Source organism: Protopterus annectens, chromosome 10.part0 (assembly GCF_019279795.1).
Source record: "Protopterus annectens isolate FY-2018-M chromosome 10.part0, PAN1.0, whole genome shotgun sequence".
In the NCBI taxonomy this organism is placed as follows: domain Eukaryota; kingdom Metazoa; phylum Chordata; order Ceratodontiformes; family Protopteridae; genus Protopterus; species Protopterus annectens.
In genome coordinates this window covers 598,261,284-598,284,233 of record NC_056744.1, presented here as the reverse complement: position 1 = coordinate 598,284,233, position 22,950 = coordinate 598,261,284, and the positions used below count along the sequence as shown (strand labels likewise).

The window sequence follows — 22,950 nt, the reverse complement described above, 5'->3', positions numbered from 1 at the left end:
TCTCTCTAAAGCAGTGATGGATGTTATTTTGGAGGAGGCCCAGTACCAGAAAATCTTATGCAGAAAAATGGAAAAGATTCTGTGCTTGGAACCAGGCACAAGGAATTGACACGTTTCTACCAAATATTCCTCAGATTTTACAATACCTAACTGAGATGCTGGACAAAGGCCTATACTTTACATCAATTAAAATCCATGCCTCTGCCATTTCAGCTCATTACAATACAGAACCACCTATTTTTTCACATCTGTTGTTAAGACAGTACCTCAGAGGGGCCAAAAACATAAGACCTCCAAGGAGAGCACCACTACCTGCATGGGACCTCAATTATGTCTTGGAAAAACTCACACTGCCACCTTTTGAGCCAGCCAATACAACTGAAATAAAGTTCTTATCTTGGAAACAGCTCTGCTCCTAGCAATAACCTCTGCAAGACGAGTCTCAGAGTTACAGGCACTCATGGCTGTGGAACCTTTTATCATTTTCCATCCAGACAGGGTTTCTCTGAGGATAAACCCAACATTTATGCCTAAGGTGATGTCCAGTGTGGCCCTTAACCAAACAATTCATTTGCCTACCTTTTATCCAAACCCACAGAATAAGGGAGAGAGACTCCTGCATTCTTTGGATATACACAGACAGCTACGCTTCTACTTGGACAGAACTAAAGCCTTCAGAAAGACTGAGCAACTCTTAGTAGCATATGCTGCAGGATCACAAGGAAAGGCTATCTCAAAGCAGACCATTTCAAAATGGATAGGCCACTGCATTCGTTTCTGCAATTCACAACATGGCAAATCAGTGCCTAAGGGCATTAGGCCTCACTCAACCAGAGCAGCAGCCACTTCAGCAGCCTTCCTCAGAGGCGTACCAACCCAAAGACATTTTGGAGGCTGCAACTTGGGAGTTCAGTGCACACTTTTACCAAGTACTACCACTTCTCTCTACTCTAACTCCAGAGCAGGCTTTGCCACTGCAGTTCTGCAGGGCCTTATAGCCTCTCCTAATCCTATTTAGACCCAGCCACCCAACCTCAGCTTTGGGATTCAACCCAAGTGTAATGACTGCAACAATGAAACACAATGAACATAGTACAGTTGTGTACCTACCATAAATGTAGATGTTAGAGTGTATTCACTGTTGTAGTCCAGGTTACCCACCTGCCATCCCCCTTTTTCTTTGCTGAGACTTAACTGTACTTCTCTATCCTATACAACCTATGTGGTGTATTTGCTTGTAGATGAAGGAATTGTTTATTTTTGTGCATGCATACTTATTGGCATAATTTTCAGCCTGACATCTGGGGCAAGAAAAACTGAAGAAAATGGCGTCGGCCGCATCTTTTATACCCCTGGCGCACTAACGTCAGGGAAGAGGCGACAGCAACCGATGCCGGACCTAGACTTTGGAATTCAGGCCAACTGCGGGTAGCCTGCCAGCAGGATAACCCAAGTGTAATGACTGCAACAGTGAAACACGATGAACATCAAGGTTGACCCGTCGAAAGGGCGTTAGTGAAGGACACCCTAATGACTGCAACAGTGAATACACTCTAACATCTACATTTATGGTAGGTACACAACTGTACTTTTGGTCCTTCTGTCAAAGAGCCTTTGACCTGTAGCGAGCAGGAAGGAAAGAGACTGTCCATGATTGGGATCAAGTTCTCTACACCCCAGCAATCCTTTTCCAAAAATCAGAGGAGTAGTAAGAAATTTTGGTTTCGCAGGTGTCAGTCTTCCTTCCAAGATGCTCCTCAGGAATCCTTTTCCTCTGGCCGGAGCAGGGGATTTGATAGCAGACACAGCCCCAGAGGCAGAGGGGGTCCGCAGAGCCAGGGCTCCTGGGAACCCTTCTCTGAGAAGCACCCTCCGTGCTCCTGAAGAGCTGCCTGGCTGTCCTGCCCTGGAGGCAGTTGGGAGGGGGGGTCAACTCTCCCTCCACCCACTAGCCTGGAGAAGTATCACCTCAGATCAGTGAGTGTTAAAGATCATTTCCAAGGGTTACGTCATAACCCTTTTTTCAGCCCCTTCCAGTTCAAAGTTCTCTCCAGAACTTTCCAGCCTGCTAGAGGGAGTTGGCCTTTCTTGATGTGCCAGACCTTCTTCAAAAAAGAGCCATCCAAGCGATCCCAGCAGGGCAATGAGGGTCCGGAACTTACTCTCGCTCCTTTTTGGTGCCCAAGAAAACTGGGGACCTGCGTCCCATTTTGGACCTCAGCAAACTAAACCTGTTGGTCAAGAAGTCCCAAGTTCCAGATGGTCACTGTTCAGTCCATTCTGCCTCTTCTGTTCAAGGACGACTGGATGTGCTCCGTATATCTCAAGGATGTGTATTATCATATCAAAATTGATAGACGCTCCAGGAGATACCTGCTGTTTCAGCTAGGGGCCAACCACTGTCAGTTCAGAGCCTTGCCCTTTGGACTCACCACAACCCCCTGGGTGTTTACCAAATGCATGGCCATGGTGGCAGCTCATCTCCGGCTGCAAGGTTTCCAGGTCTTCCTGTACCTGGATAATTGGCTTCTCATTAGGCATCAACTCTGTATGACCACAGATTATACTCTGTCTCTTTCAGGATTTAGGCATCATGGTCAGCCTGTCCAAATCCCATCTTTCCCTGTTCAGAACCTATAGTTTATTGGGGTCCTTCTGGACACAGTGTCACAGACTGCAGCACTTCCCCTACGCAGAGTTCAAATCATTTGGGACTAGGTCCATCAGTTGCAGGATCCAGATCGTCCCACGGTCCACTTGATCTTGCAAGCGCTAGGTTCAATGGTGGCAGTGATCCAGTTAGTGCCTCTTGCCAGGTATCATATGAGGGTGCTGCAGTAGACCCTAGCAGTACAATGGTCAGCTAAGTTTCACCCAATGTCCATGACCATCAGGATTTCTCAGGTGTGAAAACATCTTTCTTGGTGGCTCTAAGCTCAGGATTTCATACTAGGCAAACCCTTTTGTCTTCCCCAACCCAAGCCCATGGTGACCACGGATGCCTCCCTGTTGGGGGGCATTTTCAGGGAAGGATGGTTCAAGGCAAGTGGTCTCCCTTAGAGACCAAATTCCACATAAATGTCCTGGAGATGAGATCCGTCCTCCTAACGTTGCAAAACTTCCAGGAGTGTCTCCCTCATGGGACAATAGCACTTCAAACAGTCAACATGGCGGGGGTCTGTTACATCAACAAACAGGGGGGAACACGGTCTTATCCACTGTGCATAGAGGCCATGAGAGTGTGGGAATGGGCGATGTCTCCCAGGCACTTTCTTCTTGCAACATACATTCCCAGCCATTCCAGCATGTTAGCTGACAAACTCGGATCTATCCTGAGTCCTCATGAGTGACCCCTGAATCTGTCATTGGCATGTTGGATGTTCAGCCATTGGGGTCTCCCTTGCTGCGATCTTTTTTGCCTCCCCAGACAACCACAAATGCAACAACTACTTTGCCCTGATCCCCCCAATCGGGGAGGCACCCAGGGACGTTCTGGTTCACGTTTGCCCGTCTGGCCATCTATATGCTTACCCCCCAACTTTCATCATCCCCAAAGTCTTACAGAAAGCCCTTTGCCTAAAGACTCCTCTCATCCTCACTGCCCCCATTTGACCTCATCAGGAGTGGTTTCCCTCCTTTGTTCTCATCTGTAATATCTGCCCTGGATATTAGATCCCCTTCCGGATTTCATTTCCCACCCTTGGGGGCTTCCTCTTCCCAATATCCAGTCTTATCTGACCGCATGGTACCTCCAGTTCCCGTGATCTTTTCCCAGTCCAGACCTCCCTCCCCAGTTAAGAATATTATCTTGGCCTCTCAAAAAAACGTCTACCAAGAAGGTATATTCCAGTAAATGGAAGACATTTTATATTTCGGCTAAACAATGCAATCTAGATCCCTTTTCAGACGTATTCCTGACTTTTTGTTGTGCTTGGTCTCTTTTTCACCAAGGGACCAGTTTCTCTATGATCAAACTCCAGTTGGCGGCCATCTCTACCATTTGAATGAAAGTCCAACCTTTTCTTCCAGGCTGTGCAAAGCCTTCCTCAAAGGGATCTTTCCCCTCAGGCCTCCTATCAAGGCTCCCTTCCATGGGATCTCACTGTGGTGTTGCAGTTTTTGAAGCAGAAGCCCTTTGAGCCTTCAGCAACCTGTGATCTTAAATTCCTATTCTGGAAGATGGCCTTCTTGGTGGCTGTTACTTCGGCCAGTAGGGTCTCTAAGTTCAGGCTGTCAGCATCAACCCCCTTTCATGGTGTTCCACAAGGATAGGGTGTGTCTCAGGACCAATCCTTCATTTGTCCCTAAGGAAGCTTCAGAGGCTAATCTTAACCGACCATTTCAGCTTCTTCCCCAATTTTTCTACTAAAGAGGAACATACATTGCATTGTCTGGATGTCCATCGACAGCTACATTTTAATCATAAGAGAACTGATAAATTTCGGAATTCTGATCAGTTCTTCATTGTCTTCTCTCAGGCCAGGAATGGTCAAGCAGTTTCCAAGGTATCCATTTCACATTGGATCGTCAGCTGCATTTCCTATATTTATAAAAGCAGGCACCTGGATCTGTCTGGACCAGTTAAAGCTCACTCTACTAGGTCAGTAGCCACATCTTCTGCCTTCTTGGCAAAACTTTCTGTAGATGAGATTTGTGCTGCTGCTACTTGGTCTAAGTCCACACACCTTTGTTACGTATTATAAGATGGATTTGGTGTCTAGGAGCAGGGCTTCTTTTGCTTCCTCTGTGCTCCAGCATATCCGCCCCTGAGGCCTCCCAGGGTTCATAGTAACTGGGGATGCTGACCCATCTATGATCAATAACGACACGGATAGCATCAGATAAAGAGTTATGTACTTACCATAACTTGGGAGTATGTGCTATCCAGTGTCATTATTCATCACGGTCCCACCATCCTTCCCCCTCCTTTTGGAAGTTTAGTAGATATGGAGGGATGTCACCCTTTAGGAGTTTTTCAGTTTTATAGGCAGTTTTCACTGCCCGTTTTTCTCTCTATCCAGCAAACTCGATCTAAGGGTTGTGGATAGCAAGGGATCTTGAGAAGGGGAGGTGCTTGAGCTCTGGATCTGTCCTTTCAGTTGCCAGCTCAGATCCAAGACCCTATCCATGATGAATAATGACACTGGGTAGCACAGATTCCAAGTTATGGTAAGTACATAACTCTTTCTATATAGCAGACAGGAAGGAACTTTAGTAAAGAGCAGTTGGTTGATTTTCAAAATCTGAAATGAAAATTAGAACTGGAACAGTTGAAAGTTAAGTTAGGCTATAAAAGAGCCTGCTGAAGACAGTTGTCAGTTGCCAGTTTCAATTGTTTACAGTTGTACTGTGCAGTGGATACCCAAGGAACTCGCCAAGAAGTGTAAACCTGCCTTTGCTCTGTTGTAATAATTTAGTTTAGATCAGGGACAGTGTTCTTGTAGTCGGACAGGGAAATTATAACTAATCAGTTTTTCTAAATTTTGGGTTTCTATCCTTCAGTATTGACTTAATTTTCTTGGTGATTGAGTTCTGTTTGTTTATTAGAAATTACTGTTTTATATTTTTAATCATTTTGCTCAGTGTCAAATATTTTTATTAACTTACACTGTGGCTGGTCAGTCAGGGTTTTCCTAAGTGATTTGAGACTGCTTGTACATGCTTTGATAATGTTCCAGGCCACTCCGAAAGCCTGGCTGCTTTAGGTCATTTACTATCATTTGTTTTAATATCTAATTTTCATAGTTGGACACACACCCCTTTAAAGAGCATGTAGGCTGTCCGATTGGTGGCAGCTGTTGCTGTTATTTTGGGGAAGGGGCATAGCTGGAAATCTGTGTCAGGCTTTCCCAGAAGTGTTTGGATGCATGAGATTTAATTTAAGTGCGAGTGTATCAGAGTGTCTTAAACTGGGACACAGTCTGAAGTGTGTAGTAGAGTCACATTAGTGGTAGACAGAAGTATACAGTTCAATGCCAGGTAATAGAGCATGTTTCTGTTGTGCTCTTAGGGAAAATTGTTAAATTTTATTCCTGTTTAAGTGACAACCTCACATTGGAGTCAGTAGTGAGGATTGACGCTCCTTAGTTACTGTCCCAGGATTGTAGCGGATGTCACATTATTGTTGCCAGTCCAGTGGGTGTGATCTGGATGTCACACCCATGCATGGGGTAAAGCATTTAGGACCTACATCTGTCCATTAGTAGTACAGGGGGAGTCCTGAGGTAATTGTTTTCTTTCCTGTCCAAAGATCCAAGTTGCACTAGATTATAGACAGGGATGAACTTTTTTATGTGGGTGGGGAGTCTGTTCTGAGCATCAGTATCTTCTGCGAGGTATACCTGTCCCTCCAAACCATTCTGTTGATATTGCAGAAGAGGATTTTTCGTAGACAGAGTATTTGTGATACCATTTGACTTGCTGATGTGCAGTAAATCCATCAGTATTGGGTTGGAGGATGACTTGCAGCCCAGACACAGGCCACCTCCTAGCTGTCTGTTGGTTACAGAGTATAGTGACATGGATTTGAGTCCTTTTAGTAAGGTATCTCTGTGTGCATTCCAGTTGTTGCATGTCTCAAGACAGACACACACCAAAGGGGCAATATATTCAATGACTGGCTTAATGACAGCTGAGTAAAGGGGGGCAGTGAAATCTCTAGATCTTGACACAATCCCTTTGTTTATAAAACATGAAATGTAGGGCTTTCTTACAACAGTGGACACGTTGATCAAAATATATTTTAATACTACTTAGAAGGGATACTTGGTATTAGTGACTCTTGAATATGGATTGTTTAGGCTGTGTATCCTCAGTCACAGGGATCGCAGGTAGTTATGTTTTTTTTTAACTGAGGATAAGCACTACCAGTTTACCTGTCTTATCATTTTGTTTCTCCCACGTGGTCTGGGTATTCACCAGGTATGTGGTCTCAATGTGTGCCCACCTCATAAAAAGTGATTTCACATATCTACTTGGATGACTGTTTCATTCAGATTTGATTCAGATGCTCTCAGAGGAGGACCTCAAGAGATCTCTGCAGTATATTGTTCACTTTCTGCTCAACTTGGGAGTCTCTCTGAACCAGCAAAAGTTGAATCTGACAATAACCTCTTTCAAGTCCACCCAGGGGACAGGAGACTGACTGTCCTTATCCCAAGAAGAACACCACTTTTAAAACCGTTATTTGCCCACTTATCTCATAAAAGATTCTTAACAAGGTCTTCTTGAAAGCACATATATGCTTTGATTCTGGTGGCTCACTTAGCCAGATTCTACATGAGAAAGATAAAGTGGTACCTCAGCATCTGTGGAAGCATCACTCTCACCTAGTGAAGCAAGCAGTTCCTTATATACCTTAAGTCAAAAGATAATTCGTGCAGTAGTCACAGTAGGTCAGGGCTAATCCAGAGTTACCCTTTGCGGTCCCAGACAATGCTCAGACCTTAACCATAGATGCTTCAAATTCTGCCTGAGGGGCATTCACACAGGGTATGTAACGGTGTAGGGGAAATGGTCCAGTAAACTTTAGTAAACATGCATTGAAATGAAATTAACATGATTTATGCACTGTGAGTTTTCACTGCATTACTACACTGAGGCACACTAAACATAGTAAAAGGCAACAACATAATCACATGGTTTATCAGCAGACATGGATTGATCAAGTTTTACCTGATGTGCCAATTGACCATGACAGCATTGGAATTGCTGTAGAATTAGAGTCTGTGCCCCTGAGGCACTTACATTTCCTCCAACCAGAACTTCCTAGTGAACTACTTGAGCCAGGCTGTCACCTGTTTACAAGTAGCAGCTGGACAGAAGAGTCTTTCATGCAATATTGCAGGATTGGGGAGTCCCAGAGATGAACTTGTGTACATCTTTGGATATTAAATCAGATAAGCACAGCTTGCTGTATATATGCATCCAAACTGCCTTAGTATATTGATATTTTATTCTCTGGATCAAGGACCTTTTGTATATGTTCTCTACATTCCCACCTTTTCCAAGAATGCTGCACAACGAAAGAAAGGAAAGCATAAGGCTCATCAAAATAACATAACCTCACTGTGGCTAAGGCAGCTGTTGTTCCCCAAGCTGGTTCAAATAAGATTAGAAGGCCTCTGCCTCTATTACTCTCTGTACTTTCCAACACAACACGCATAGGGGATTGTAGAGCCTCAAATATACTGGATATATTATTTCAGCCTAGTTTTTATCAGGGATAATTTTGGTTGACTTCATTCTTAAAAGACCAGGAAGTCTTATTTGGCTAAATGAAACATGCTAATGCACTGCTAACCAAGAACAGCAGCAGCTGTGTTTACATATCTGTCCTTCTCTGGTATTTAGCAGATATGTTTTTTTAGAAGGGTCTAGAATGTGCTTTTGTTAAGGTTCACTTGTCAGTCTTTGCAACATCCTCCATCTGGTGTCATGCCCCCCCAACATGTAGCTCAGCAGTCAGTACCTTTTGTTAAGACCGTCTTTCATCTTGGGTCACTTAAGAAGCACATCTTTCCTCCTTGGATCTTGAACATCACCACATAAAACCAGATTCTGGCTTCTTTTAAGACATTTAGTTCAGCAGCATTTAAATTCCTTTCTGGATTTTTTTTTTCCTTGTAGCCATTTCTTCTTCCAGAAACATGTCTGAGCTGGAAGCCTTCATGGGCAAAGAGCCTTATACTTTCTTTTGCAAGAATAAGCTAGCATTTCAAACTAACCCCTCACCCTTTTTATGATAAAGGGTAGTCTGAGTGTGCTGTCAAAGTTGGCTTTAAATCAGACTATCTACCATTCTTCTAGTCAAAGCCATAAATTAAGGGAGAAGTAAAGACTAATATGTGGTGCTTGTGCCAAGGCAGCTGAAGTACAGAGCCAAAAAAAAACTGAACAATGTGAACCTTTGTCTCATTTATGCCAGGAAAGCTAGGTAGAGTATAAATCTGATCAAAATGGCTGTCAAACTACACCCTTTCTGCTGTGATCATCATAATAAAATGCTTCTTCTTTCAGCTTTTTCCGGTTAGGGGTCGCCACAGCGGATAACTTGCCCGCTCATGATTAGCAGTGGAGTTTTACAGTGTTGAGTTGCCAGCCTGGCAGCCAACCTTCCACAGAAGGCACACACTTGCATGCACTCATGCCTAGGGCCAATTTAGAATGTCCAATCCACCTACAGCATGTCTTTGGAATGTGGGAGGAAACCGGAGCACCCAGAGGAAACCCACGTGACCACAAGGAGGACATGCAAACTCCACACAGAAGGCACCCCAGATGAGAATCGAACCGGAGAACCTCTTGCTGTGAGGTGGCAACGCTAACTGCTTCACCACTGTGGCTATGTTAGGTAAAAAAAAGTGCATTCACCTGGGGTGGGGATCCGCTACTCTTTTTTTGTCTCATTTCACATCTGTGAGGCAGCAGCCTGGACCACTGCCTACACATTTTGCAGGTACTATAAATTAGTCATACAGTAGGCTTTGCCATTGTAGTAGTACAAGGTGTGTAGTAACTTTTTCCCTACTGTAGGGTCCAGTATACCTTGGTTATCACTTTGCTTTAGTTTTCTCTTCATGAATGAGTTGTACTGCAGCACTGATTTTTATGGTGAATGTAGCACAGTTATGTGAGTATACTTATCACAATAATAGATGTTCAGATAAGCTCGGTGCTGCATTATGGACTTCTGCATACCATCCCTTGTCTGTTTCTGCATCTCACTACATCTCCATAGCTGTCATTTCTGGTGGTTGATGTAATTTATCAGGTTTCATGGTAGGGAATTGTTATGCTCTGAATATCTTGTGTAAGGGCTGTTAATTTGTTGCTGATGTCTTACTCCAGAAAATAAGAGAAGTTGACGTGGGTTGATCTTCCTTTACTGTTAAGTGGCATGCTAACATCCCAAGCATGGTGAGATTGCCATCTCTGATACGAGGAAGTTTGGCAGCATTAGTAACTTGACCAGTAGGATAGATGTCGGACGGGGGGCCAATTCCCATGTATAAGGAGTTCCACTGCAAGAGTAATCGTTATTTGAATGTCTGTTATGGTGAGTATACTCACAAAACTGTACTTTATACAGCATATGTTGAAATTTACCTTACAGTGGCTTATTATGGCATTAGATGCAGAGAATCTATGCTGGTTTCATGAGTATACTTCAGAGAAGTGCATTTCAAGTCAAAAAGAGGTATAGTTAGCTATAAATGCAAACGGTCTTTCCTTTTAACATACAAGGATAGCTCTCTTTCACCTCCTTACAGAGGTTTGTACCTTCTTTGCCCTTGCCATTGATAAAACCATCTCAAGGGTGTGTAGAAATACTCCTTTGCTGCGGCCCTGAAGAGCTACATGCAAACTAAGTAAAATAAGTACCTAAGCAAAATGGCAGATATGTCAGGTGTGTAGAAATGAACTGAAACACAAATTGAACCATTTGATCCTCAGGTTACGACAATACTTTTATTTAACAAACATAAACACTTTCATCCCACAATGTGAGACTTCATCAGGAAGTTAATTCTGTAAGATTTCTGCCTTAAAAACTATCACCAGCCAATAATTTTACATGTTGACTTAATGTGCTCTCACTTAATGTGTCAAGGGGTGATTTTTTAAAGCTGCTGTAAAGTTACATGCTCATTTAACCAAGAGTGAGAGCTGGCATTTAGCTTCATGCCACCTGTATTCTGTTCCTTACACATTCTGCAAATCACCATCCTTTTTATATAAAACTTAAAAATATATGTGTGTGTGTGTGTGTGTGTATATATATATATATATATGTGTGTGTGTGTGTGTGTATATATATATATATATATATATATATATATATATATATATATATATATATATTTTTTTTTTTTTGCTTGCATATCAAGGAGTATCAAAGTGCATTTTTTCTTATTTTTCTTTGTAATTGCGTGTGCAAGCTCGTATATTTTAATGCTTAAACTTCTCAAAGTATGGCCCACAAAGTACACCACGTGACGTACATCCTGCAATATAAAATGCAATGAAATCATTTTAGATAAAAGAATCGGTGATTTGTTTGCTTCTGTTTTGTAACTGGATAGATGGACTGGTCGGTTAATCCTTTACAACTGTGATCCGAGTTCACAGGATCAAAAGAAAATTGATATACAGGTAGGTAAACGTGTAACAATACCAATGCAAGTTGCAGTTAACCTCTTGATACAAGAACAACTAGATAAAGCCAAAAATAAAATGGGGGGGGCAAAGGCCTAAAAATATGGACCGATTTTAATTATTGCTTTTGTAAGTTTAGAAAGTTGCTAGAATTACAGGTTTTGCATTGACACACATTTTCTGAAGGATATGAAGTCTGTAACTGAAATGTCTATCTGCATTTAGTGATTTCAATCAAGGATTTGCTAGAAAACCACACATTTTATGAAGAATGGACTAAAAATATTAGACAATCTGGGCATTCTGCGAAAACCAGTATAGGTGAGATAAATTGTAACATTTCAGCAGCACCACAGTTCAAGTAATAGAAAATATGTAAAATTACAAATACACTTATTTACATCCATGTAATAAGAAACAATTAATTACAAATACAGTGATTTACCCCTTAAAAAAACAAGTTCATTGGGAGGATTTTCAGAATGAGTTAGACTGCTTGTGGCTAAGGGTGGCAGTTTAACGTCTGGTCTTACCCTGGGTTAAATGAACATTTTAATTTTAGGACAGTTTCAGAAAAAAAAGATCGAGCCATTCAGTGAATGGTTCATGATTGCATCATGATTGCTGAGAATTTTTAAGGCTGACGTGCTCCTGCTGTTGTCTCTCGTAGCGAGATGAAAAGAGATTACATTGGCTTAGTAAAAATAAAGTAATGTCCTGATACTTAAGTGGCTCATTTTGCATTTATTTTATCAAATCAATTGGCCAGAAAATGCAAATCAGTTTTCTAGTGCTGTTGCCAATGACATGCATTCTAGTCGTGGCATTACGTCTGTATTGTGACGTAATTTGGACCCTCGTTATGGTTGTGTTATCACAGATGCTATTGCTTTGTTTTGAAAAACAGATGTTTTAGACTTCCTTACTCCATGGCATAGAGGTGTCTGGAGTCCTTAATGTAACCGAGGTAACTGGGGTTCAGTTATTGGCTCTGGTACTGTAGGAGCCAGGCAGAGAGAGAGAGAAGTGAAAGAGCGTGGTCCACTTGCCTCTCACAGGTGAGTAGTAAGGGTAGCAGGTACTCTGGGAGCACTGTATTGTAGCATGCCAAGTCTATTAGGGAAAACCAATCAGGGTGGTTCGGGCTGCTCTTATAAATCATTTTAATTATAACAAAATGTTTAACTCCTGTTTAAAAAAACTTTTACGTCTTTGTTTCTCATAATAAAATTATGACAGCATAAAGATATACTGATTCATTTTTATGCATTCTGTTAGAAGGGACTGTTGCACCTGAACTATATGATTTTTTGTACCGTTAGAAACTAAAGGATTCATAATATTGTGGTGTCCCAAAAATACAAAAGGACATTTTTTTGGCCCTCTACCCTAAACTGTTACATCAGCAAAGGGATGAATACTGAACCCCTAGCTATTTTTTAGGACAGTGTGTTGAAAGGGATTCTTGATTTATACCCTTGGGTTTTACAAGATTGATGGCATTTTGTTGTTGAAATCCCTCAACTTAATAACAGACAGTTTTTGAGAAGACATTTGTGTAACTGTGAAACATACAGCATCTTTTTTCCATTCATCCCATATCATTATGGTATGACCTGGTTGACGGATATTATTTCGAAGTATGACAGATTAGTAATAAGATGTTCATATTATTTCTACTTTTCTGGACATAATGTTTGATAATACTCTGAATGATTACTTGCATATAATATATGAACAATAGTGCTTGCTCAAATTTTAAGGTGTTTTGTGTTTGGATGTCTTTTTTGTTTCATCCTGGGTTTGTGTGTCTGCTTCAGCCCTAGTTTGATGAGCTAATAACATTAAATGTGATTATAAACTGGAGTTAATTGCTATTTTCAATTTATTTTGTTTTTCTTTTTTCAGAGGAACCCCTTCCATTTGGTTTTCCTAAAATTGACATGGGGCCCCAGCTGAAAGTAGTAGAGAAGACGCGCACAGCTACAATGCTGTGTGCAGCCAGTGGAAACCCAGACCCAGAAATCACTTGGTTTAAGGACTTTCTTCCAGTAGACACAGCCAGCAGTAATGGCAGAATCAAACAGCTCCGCTCAGGTATGTGCCCTGGTATTTGTATGTACCATGTTGCAGAATTTGGGAGGTATAGACTTGCACTGTGAGGTGCATGCATGAAGTTTTTTTTCCTTCTTTTTTTGTTGGTGGTAAAGTAGGTTGTTTAAAACTAGATAGAAGAAATTATGTTTGGTGGTGCTAAACTTTAGCATTAATATTTGGTAAATTCGATGTCATGTGTCTTCTGTTTTATTCCAGATTCTGTGACCCTAGTATGTGAAACCCTTAAACGGGTTTCATCTGGGATCTGAGCTAAGGGAGACACCTGGTGTTAATGTTCCGTATCTAGCAAAATGTGCTGCTTTGCCATTCTCTGTGCCTTGTTAAACTATTTTAATGAAATGGCGTACTGTTTTTAAATGGATAATGAGACACCGACAAAAGATCCGAACTGGCATTCTTCCCACAGCCCAGAGTCGGATGTGGGCACTAATTATACTAATAAATGCGCAGCTTGTGAAAATGTTCTGCTGTGACCTTTAGTTTATCTCTTCCACAAATGCGTCCTAATCTTAATGTGCCAACAGAAAATATCACACTCATTAATTATAAAATGGCAATAATGAAATAATCTGTTATCTTTGTTATTGTCATTGACAAAGCAGATGCTGGATGTTAGTAAATTGTTGCTATTCTGATTAGAAAGTGATCTCTTGCTGATATTCAATTCTGTCATGTGGACAAGTGCATTTGTCACTGGTTAGCTGCACCTCTCAAAAACTAATGAAGCAAAACTGGATATCTTACGTCAGTTAATATTAAATTCCTACGCATCTGTGGAAAGTGCACATTGCTTGTTCCCATTCCATCCCACTGTAAACTGATCTGCTTATGTGTAGTGATAATGTTAGAAGTACTGAACAGCTGAAAGGATTTGTTGGTGAGTTAATTAGCAGATTTTACCTTGTATTTGTGGAGATGATATATTTGCATCTGTTCAAATGGAAGGGCATTTCTGTTGCAGGATACATCAGAATTTACGCACAGGTGGATTCAGATTGGCATGGAAACAAAAAACCTGTAGGTTAAAAAAAAAAATAGCCTCTTTTTCTTACATTTCCCTCAGTAATGTCAAACATTCTGACCTCTCTCCACAAGCTTAGCAAATTTATTTTCATTGAAGGAGTCTAGAGACTTTGATTGGAAGTTAATTTGTAATAAAGATAAATTCTGATGTTTATCCCAAGATTAGTTATGCTTGGCAGCGTCATGTCTTTGTTTTGGCAGCTGTGCCTTTCCACAGGGGCTTCTTTTGGTTGAGAAAGGAGAGGCTTAGCTGCAGTACTAGGACTTGCTGATTACCATATTCCCAGTATAAATTTAAATTAAATATTGTGTACTAACAGTTTTTTTAATATTCAAGTAATTTGGCCAATAGGACTACCCCCTTTCCCCTCTTAATACAAGACTTGTTTGGGCAGTTCTGTCCTGTGAAAAGAAAAATTAAAAATGTCAAGTGTCATGAGATTTTAGGACAAAAGTATTCATGTTCCATTGTGATTTTAGGAAAAAACATCCTGTGGCGACCCCTAACCAGGAAAAAGCCGAAAGAAGATGATGATGATGATGATGATCTGATGTTATCCATTTCATTATTCATCACGTCTGGGTCTTGGATTCGATCTGGCACTTTACAGAGTAGATCCAAGGCTCGAGCACTTCCCACTCCCATAATCCCTTTCTACCTTCTAACTCTCAGATCTCGTTTGCTGGATTGTGCTACAGATGCAATTCCTGACTCGCAGCGTAGTTTAGAGGATTTGCTTTTAATTTTTCAAGTTAAGTGATTTAATTTCTGTTTTCTAGGTAGTTTAGCCTTTCCTATTCCTCCCCTTCCCTTTTTAGCTCGCTTACAGTATTTGGCTTGTATTCTTTTTTGCTCTCCCTTCCTTTTCGGCGCTTTACGTCTTTTTCTTTTAGTTCCTTCCCTTAGTTGTTATTTTAGGTGTTATCAGGTGTTTTGTTCTGTGTTTTGCTTACTTTTGTTGGTTGTGAGAGTTTGGTCCCTGTTAACTGTCAAGGGTTGTGTTTGTAGTTTAGGGGCTTCTTAGTTTAGATTTGTGCCTTTGGGTGTGTGTGTGTGCGCTTTGGTGTAGGACTATGGCAGACAAACCTAACTGCTTTAAAAGATGATGTTCTTGTGAGCGTAAGATGCCTAATTCTGATGCTCACAGGCAGTGTGTTTATTGTCTGGGATCCGACCACCTCGAGGCTGAATGCTCCGTGTGTGCTGCATTCAATCCTCGGGCTTTGGCAGTTCACCGGAATAAACTTTTGCTCAAGGGCATGGCACAAGGCGGTTCCTTTGTTTCGGGCTCCCCCTGTTCTAGCGCCACAAGGATTCGAAGAGGAAAGCCTCCTCTGTCTCCCCGGGGGCTTCTCCTCTGGCTTTGCAAAAATGGCTAAGTCACTCAGATCGCAGCCCCTTGGATCTGAAGTTGTCCTTGATACTTTGGATCCATCTTCTGGTGCTGAGGTCTCCCCGGATCTGAGAACCTCAGATCCTATCTCCGTCCCCTCAGATCTGTTAGCTCCCCCAGATCAGAGGCAAGCTGATCTACTAGGTTTGGTTCCGACACGTTCATCAGATCCAGAGTTAATTATTCAGGGCTCCCCAGTTGGATCTTCTCAGGATCCGAAATTAACAGATCCCAGACATAGAAGGCATTCCCCGGATTGGGAATGCTGCAGGGTGTTAGAATCCAAGATGACTTCCCCATCTAAATCCACTCATTCTTCAGCCTGTTTCAGATCCTCCAGGAGCATCTTACCTTCTGACATGGACAGGAAGATGAGAAGTTTCCTTAGGACCCAGATAGAGACAGGCTTTTTGGCGTTCCCAGCCCGTTCGGGCTTGGGGAGATTCCAAGGTCTTAAATTGGCTTCTCCTCTTCCGATTCCTATGGTTTTTGGATTCCCAGGCCACGTTTCTTTCTAGGGAGGTGTCAGTGGATCCAGGAATGTGTGTTTTCTCTGTTCCCCAGGGTCTCTGACTAGCTCTGTCCCTTTGGCTTTGGATCAGAGCAGGTCTTGGCTCTGTGGGGTCAGCGCGGGTCCCTGGGGAGGGCTTTGGTCCAGGCTTTTCGGATCGGTCCCTTCCCTTGGCGACATCAGCCTTCGACAGCTCGGGGCTGGTGCTGTTCAAAGGGCCTAGGCCCGGGGTGGCACCACTCCCCTTCCCTTGTGGTTTCAACTAATGGGGATGGGGTTTCCTTTAGTCCTTCGACATTTCGGGTGGTAGTATGGACCTTCTCCAAGTCTGGAGTAGCGTCCTACTCCCTTCTGGGAACTTCCTAACCCGTCACTGTCAGGTGTCCTGAGGTCATTCATCTTGTCCATGGTCAGCCCTCCCGAGATAGCCTTCAGGCATTCAGAACCCCAGAGGTTCCCCACTCTTGGGAGTCCTCTTGTGAACCCGCAGGAGAATGATTGGATTTGCTCAGTCGACCTCCAAGATGCATGCTACCACATCAAAATGGACAGGTGCGCTTTTGTCTTGGAGCTGATCATTACCAGTTTCAAGTGCTCCCCTATGGTCTCATCACTGCTCCCAGGGTGTTCACCAAGGTGATGGCAGTTATAGTGGCTCACCTGAGACCCCAGGGCATACAGGTCTTTCCTTACCTAGACGATTGCCTCTTCGCTGCCCCATCCAGGCATCAGCTCTGTCAAGTGAGGGATTATTTTCTTTCCGTAGCCCAGTGGTTGGGCATCACCATCAATCTCAGCAAGTCATCATTGGCCCCGGTTCAGGTATTAGATTTCATAGGGGCTCAGCTGAACACAATTCAAACCAAAGTCTTTCTTACCTCTGAGAGGATACATTCACTGAAACTTCACGTCCTGGTCGTTCTTTAAGCTCAACCTCCGACTGCCGAAATATTATTAAGGGAGTTTGGGTCCATGGAGGCCACGATCAGTCTCTTACCTCTGGCGTGTTTTCACATGCAGGTCCTTCAGTGGACTCTTGTGGTTCAGTGGTCCATGTTAGATCTCCCGCTTTCTCACCCTGTTAGAGTCTCTCGGGTGGGCAGGACTCTCTTCGGTGATGGTTACATTCCCCCGACCTTATTTGGGGTCTCCCCTTTCTTCTCCCTTTTCCCTCGACCATGGGGACTACAGATACCTCCCTGCTAAGGTAGGGGGGTATTGCTCGGGAAGGACAGTCCAAGGCATATGGTTCCCCTATGAGATCAGATTTGCATATCAGCTTCCTGGAGATAAGGGCAGTGCTTCCAGTGTTGCAGGCTGTCCATGCCCATCTTCCTTCAGGAATGATTGCTGTCCAGAAGGACAATATGTTTGTGGTTTGGTACTTCAACAAATGGGGGGGAACCAGGTCTTATTCCCTATGTCGCGAAGCCATGAGAGTGTGGGAGTGGGTTATTTCCATCGGCCGTTTTCTGGTGGCAACGCACATTCCGGGGAGGTCCAACATATTCTGGTGGACAGGTTCAGCAGGTCTATTCTGATGCCCTATGAGTGGTCTTTGAATCCTTCAGTAGCGAAACAGATCTTTCTCAAGTGGGGACAGCCTTGGTGTGATTTCTTTGCCTCTTATCCCAATGTGAAATGCAGTGAGTTTTTCGCTCTGAACCCACCTCCAGAGATGCCCTCAGAGGTGCTCTTGTTTATGCTTGCCCCCCCCCCCCAGCCCCAGTCTTCTGTATGCATATCCTCCTCTTCCCTTAATACCAAAATTCCTTCAGAAAGCTCACAGGCTGGGGAGCTTAGTAATGCTCATTGCCCCATTTTGGCCTTGCCAAGTCTGGTTTCCCTCTCTGTGGTCTCATCTCGTGGCTCCACCATAGTTGCTCGATCCGGTTCAGGATCTCTTTTCTCATCCTTCGGGGATTCCCCATCCAGACCTGGGCACTCTGAAGCTCACCGCTTGGCTGCTCCAGTTCTCCTGATTGTCAGGACTCCCAGCTTATCTTCACCTGTGAAAAAGATCCTGGTGGCGGCTCATAAATCTTCCACCAGAAAGGTATACTCCAGTAAATGGAGACGTTTTTCAATTTGGACTTCACAATGTGCCCTAGACCCTTTCACTGCTCCAGTCTCATCGGTTTTGGAATTTTTAGCAGGGGTTTTTCAACAAGGTGCTAGTTTTTCTACAGTCAAGGTTCAACTTGTAGCAATTTCTAATTTTCATGTGGGGCACAATATAGCTTCCTTAGCATCTTCAAAGCTTTGTAAAGCCTTCCTTAAAGGCACCTTTCTTCTTCGGCCACCAGTGAAGGATCCCACACTGCCATGGGATCTTACTTTAGTTTTACAGGCGTTGGTTTCTGCTCTCTTTGAACCTGCAGCCTCTGTGCATATGCAATTTGTGTCTTGGAAGACGTCCTTTTTGGTGGCTATTACTTCTGCCAGAAAGGTTTCAGAACTCCAAGCATTGTCAGTCAAACCACTTTATATGATTTTTGTATAAGGATAGGATTTCCTTGCATACTAACCCTTCCTTTCTCCCTAAGGTAACTTCAGAGGCCAATATTCATCAGGTAATTAATCTTCCTGTCTTTTTTCCGGATTTCCAAAATAAAGGGGAATACAAATTGCACTTATTGGACGTGCACAGACAGGGGCGTTTTTATTTGTACAGGACTAAAGCATTCCATAAGTCTGACCAGCTCTTCATATCTTGCTATAAACCCTTCTTAGGGAAACCAGTATCTAAGGTCACCATTGCTTGTTGGATTTCCCAGTGATTTTGCTGGTGTATTCTGGTAAGGGATTGACTCCGCCAGGTCAAGTGAAGGCACATTCCACAAGGTCTATGACTACTTCAGCTGCCTTCTGGTCTATAGCTTCATTAGATGATATTTGTTCTGTGGCCACCTGGGCTTCATCTCATACCGTTAACTCGCACTACAAGTTGGACATCGTGTCCAGGAACAGGGTGTCTTTTGGCTCCGCTGTGCTCCGGAATATCCTTCCATGAGGGCCTCACAGGTTTGTAGTAGCTGGAGACTCTGTCCCACAGGTTGAAGACCAAATGAAGACAACAACTTTAGATAAAGAAGTTATGTACTCACCATAATGTTCCATCTGAGTTGTCCTTCATTTGTCTTCAACCATCCCTCCCTCCTTCCCCCTGACTGGCATAGACTATGTGGTGGTATGACGAGTAGAGGATGTGGTCATCACCAGGATGCCTATTACTCTTTCTTTCTTGTTTATGGCTATTTGTCATGGGATAAGTTTTTGGGTCGGGTGCGATGCTAGGTGGGGTAGTAAACTCTATCTGGAAGGAGACAGGGGCATTATGCGTAGGGGAGGAGCTTGGAGCTCGGATCAAGATGTTGAGTATGCGGCTATCGGATCTGTGCTGGATCTGAGAACCCACAAGTTGAAGACAAATGAAGGTCAACAGCTCAGATGGAACATTATGGTGAGTACATAACTTCTTAGTTGTTTGTTCTCAAAAACTTGTTTTTTTTTGTTTTTTTTTTCAATCATTTCCTCCAGTAAATTTCTTCCCCCTCTTGTCTGTTTGATATACTCCTACTTGCAGTCATACCTGATGTTCTTCATCTCACATTGCTGCAGTCCTTACACTTGGGTAGTCCGCTGTCCTCGGTCGGCCCGAATATCAAAGTATTAGGCTGACGTCGGTCAAGGCGCTTAAGACTGACATCAGGACGTCAGGGTACAAATGCGCATGACCGACGTCATATCCCCAGTCTTTTTTGCCGCATGGTCCGATGCAGAAGCAGCGTTGCAAGTGCCGTTCGGCGTTCTGAAATTTTTCGAATTCGGAGTTTCAGACCGAGTCAAAGTTGGCTAAGTACCCCGTTGGGGAACATTTTAGTTTTTTCTTGCCTCAGTGGTTTACCGGATGTCAGAAAAAGTGAATAACTGTATTTCTTGTGGGAAACGGATACCGCATAGAGATTATCATACTTTGTGTATTCCTTGTTTGGGGCCTGAGCACGATGTTGTTGGGTGTCGCTTTTGTGCTAGGTTCAATAAGCGCACTATTGCGAAGGTTAGATTGTGCCAGGTTGGTCTTTGGGAAGCGGTGCAATTATAAGATGCCGCCGGATGCTCCGGCCGCTTCAAGAAGCGCAAAGACAAAGCAGCTAAACCCAGGCAGAAGAGTCGTCCGCGGACGACGGTTCTTTAGAGCGTCAGTGGAACCGGTGGTTCCCGGAGGCTTCTCTGGAGTCCCAGGGGAGACTTTGTTATTGCAGGATGTGGCCTCTCAGGAGGCAGGTCAGGCTGAAGGGGCTTCTCAGGTTACTGTACTCCCCTCCCTTCCTAAGGTGGTTAGGCCCTCTCCTTCTGATTCTAAGGCTTCTCCCAGAGGCAGGCCAGGTTTAGCTTCTGTTGGTGTCACTCCTAGTTCTACAGGATCTGTGCCCAAGAAGCACATGCTTAAAATGGCAGAAGATTTGATTACTTTGATTAGAGGTTCTTTGCCCCCTCCAGATAAGAGGCCTAGGGTGGAACCAGAGTTGGGGAGTTTTGAGCAGGCTTCAGATGTTTCAGAGTCTTCGGCTGAAGACTTGCAGGAGTACTCTCCTTATTCTGATTCTGATGCAGATGATTCAACTCCTTCTGCTTCTCCTCCAGAGGATTTTTCTTTTTCAGAGACTCTTCATTCCATGAGGGAACATTTTAAGTGGGAAGGTCAGGACTTCTCTGATTCCAGGAAAAGTCTTAGGGAATTTTTGCTTTTACCCAAGCATAGGCCTTTGGCTATACCTCCTGTTCTGGCTGTTGTGGAAGATGTGTTTGCAGAGGCTTCTCTTAATCCTGATTCTTTGCCTCCTGCTCCTGTTAAACCGGATAGGTATTACAGGGTGCCTGAGGCTCATAAATATCTTTATAAGAGTCCTAGGGCGGACCCAGAAACTGTTAGTCAGGGACCTAAGGGTGTCAAGGCCTCTGTTGTAAAAAATCCGGTTCCTCCAGATAAAGAGGCCAGAGCTTTGGATAGATGGGGAAAGAAAGTCTATACTTCTTCCACCTTAGCTATGAGGGCTTTGAATTGCCAGTTTCACATGTTGAAATATCAAAACTATCTTCTTTCTCAATTGAAGTCTAAGGTAGATGCTCTGGCGGAAGGCATTGAGTGTAAAGAATTACAAGATTTAGTACATGTTTCTGAACAGGTGGGTAAGCATTCTTTACAATGTGGTTTTGATGCTGTACAGGCCTCGTCTAGGGTGGCTGCCACTGGGTCAGTTCTTCGCAGGCACGCCTGGCTGAGGGATCAGAATTTATCTGAACATGTTAAGACAAGGATTTTGGATGCTCCTTTACAGTCTGATGTGTTGTTTGGTTCACCTGTGGAGTCAGTCTTGAAGAAAATGGAGGACAAGGCTAAGTCTATGCAGACTGTTAAAGATTTTGCAAGTTCAGCCTCCAAGTTTAGTAGGAATTGGCCTGCTAAGGGGTGGACGTACCCTTCTTATGATTCACAGTCTAGGGGTAGATCTAGACGTGGTAGGGGCAGAGCTCAGAGCTCCTTCAGACCTAGAACAGGGAGTTCTCCTGCACATTCTTGGGTGAGGGCAGGGGCCAGTCCTTTCGTAAACAGGCCCAATGACCTACCTTTTCAGCTGCCAGATCCTTCTTGCATGGCAGCACCTTTGGAAGGAAGGTTGGCACTCTTCAAGGAAAATTGGAGTTTGATTACCCAAGACAGATGGGTATTAGATATCATACACCAAGGTTACAGGTTTTATTTCCATACCTTGCCTCCTTTCAAAGGCATGCCGGACGTTCCTCCTCAGCAAAGACTAGAGGCTCACAAACAAATTTCTCTGCTGCTCCAAATAGGGGCCATACAACCGGTCCCTCTGCCAGAAGTGGGCCTTGGATTTTATTCTCGCCTGTTCCTAGTACCAAAGAAGGGGAACACGTGGAGACCAATTCTGGATTTATCTATCCTCAACACTTATCTGGACATTCCCAAGTTCAAAATGTTGACGTTACAACAGCTTTTACCTCTGCTGGGCAAAGATCACTGGATGGTGACTCTGGATCTCAAGGAGGCTTACCTTCATGTTCCTATCAGGCTAAGTTGCAGGAAGTATCTGCGTTTTCGAGCTGGGACTTCTCACTATCAGTTCTCTGCATTGCCCTTTGGCTTATCTACTGCGCCCAGAGTGTTCACGAAGGTTCTGGCTCCAGTGATAGCTTTCTTCAGGCTAAGAGGAATACAAATCTATCCTTATTTGGACGATTGCCTGATTCTGGCCCAAGGAAAGGACGAACTTCTTCATCATTTACAATATGTGATAGCAGTGCTAAGATGCCTGGGGTATTCTGTGAACGAAATAAAGTCCAGTCTAGTACCCTCTCAGGACATGTGCTTTCTGGGTGTGAGACTGAATACAGCATCCCAGATGGCCTTTTTGACCCCGGACAAACAAAAGAATCTTTCTCTTTACTTCCATCAATTGTCTCATCAGTCCAGGCTGACTGCAAGGACAGTCCTTCAAGCCTTAGGGTTCATGGCATCTTGTATTCTGGTGCTTCCCAATGCCAAACTGCATATGAGGAAGCTGCAATGGTATCTCAAAATGTATGGACACAGCACTGCCAAGATATGGACACTGTCATTCAGATAATACCTTGCATTCAAAAGGAATTTTTGTGGTGGGCTCAGGAATGTCACCTAAACAAGGGACTCTCTGTGACCCGGCCAGAGGCGAGTCAGATTCT

At 43.5% G+C, this 22,950-nt stretch overlaps 1 protein-coding gene across 18 annotated transcripts in view; it reads left to right on the top strand.

Moving 5' to 3' along the window:
- Positions 1 to 22,950, top strand: part of PTPRF (protein tyrosine phosphatase receptor type F) — a 3,404,399-nt gene that overhangs the window by 1,973,231 nt on the left and 1,408,218 nt on the right. For all 18 annotated transcript variants that reach the window (XM_044085436.1, XM_044085429.1, XM_044085440.1 and 15 more), the window contains one exon: positions 13,066 to 13,254. In XM_044085436.1, the coding sequence (XP_043941371.1) occupies positions 13,066 to 13,254 (189 nt within the window). The remainder of the gene's footprint in view (positions 1 to 13,065; positions 13,255 to 22,950) is intronic.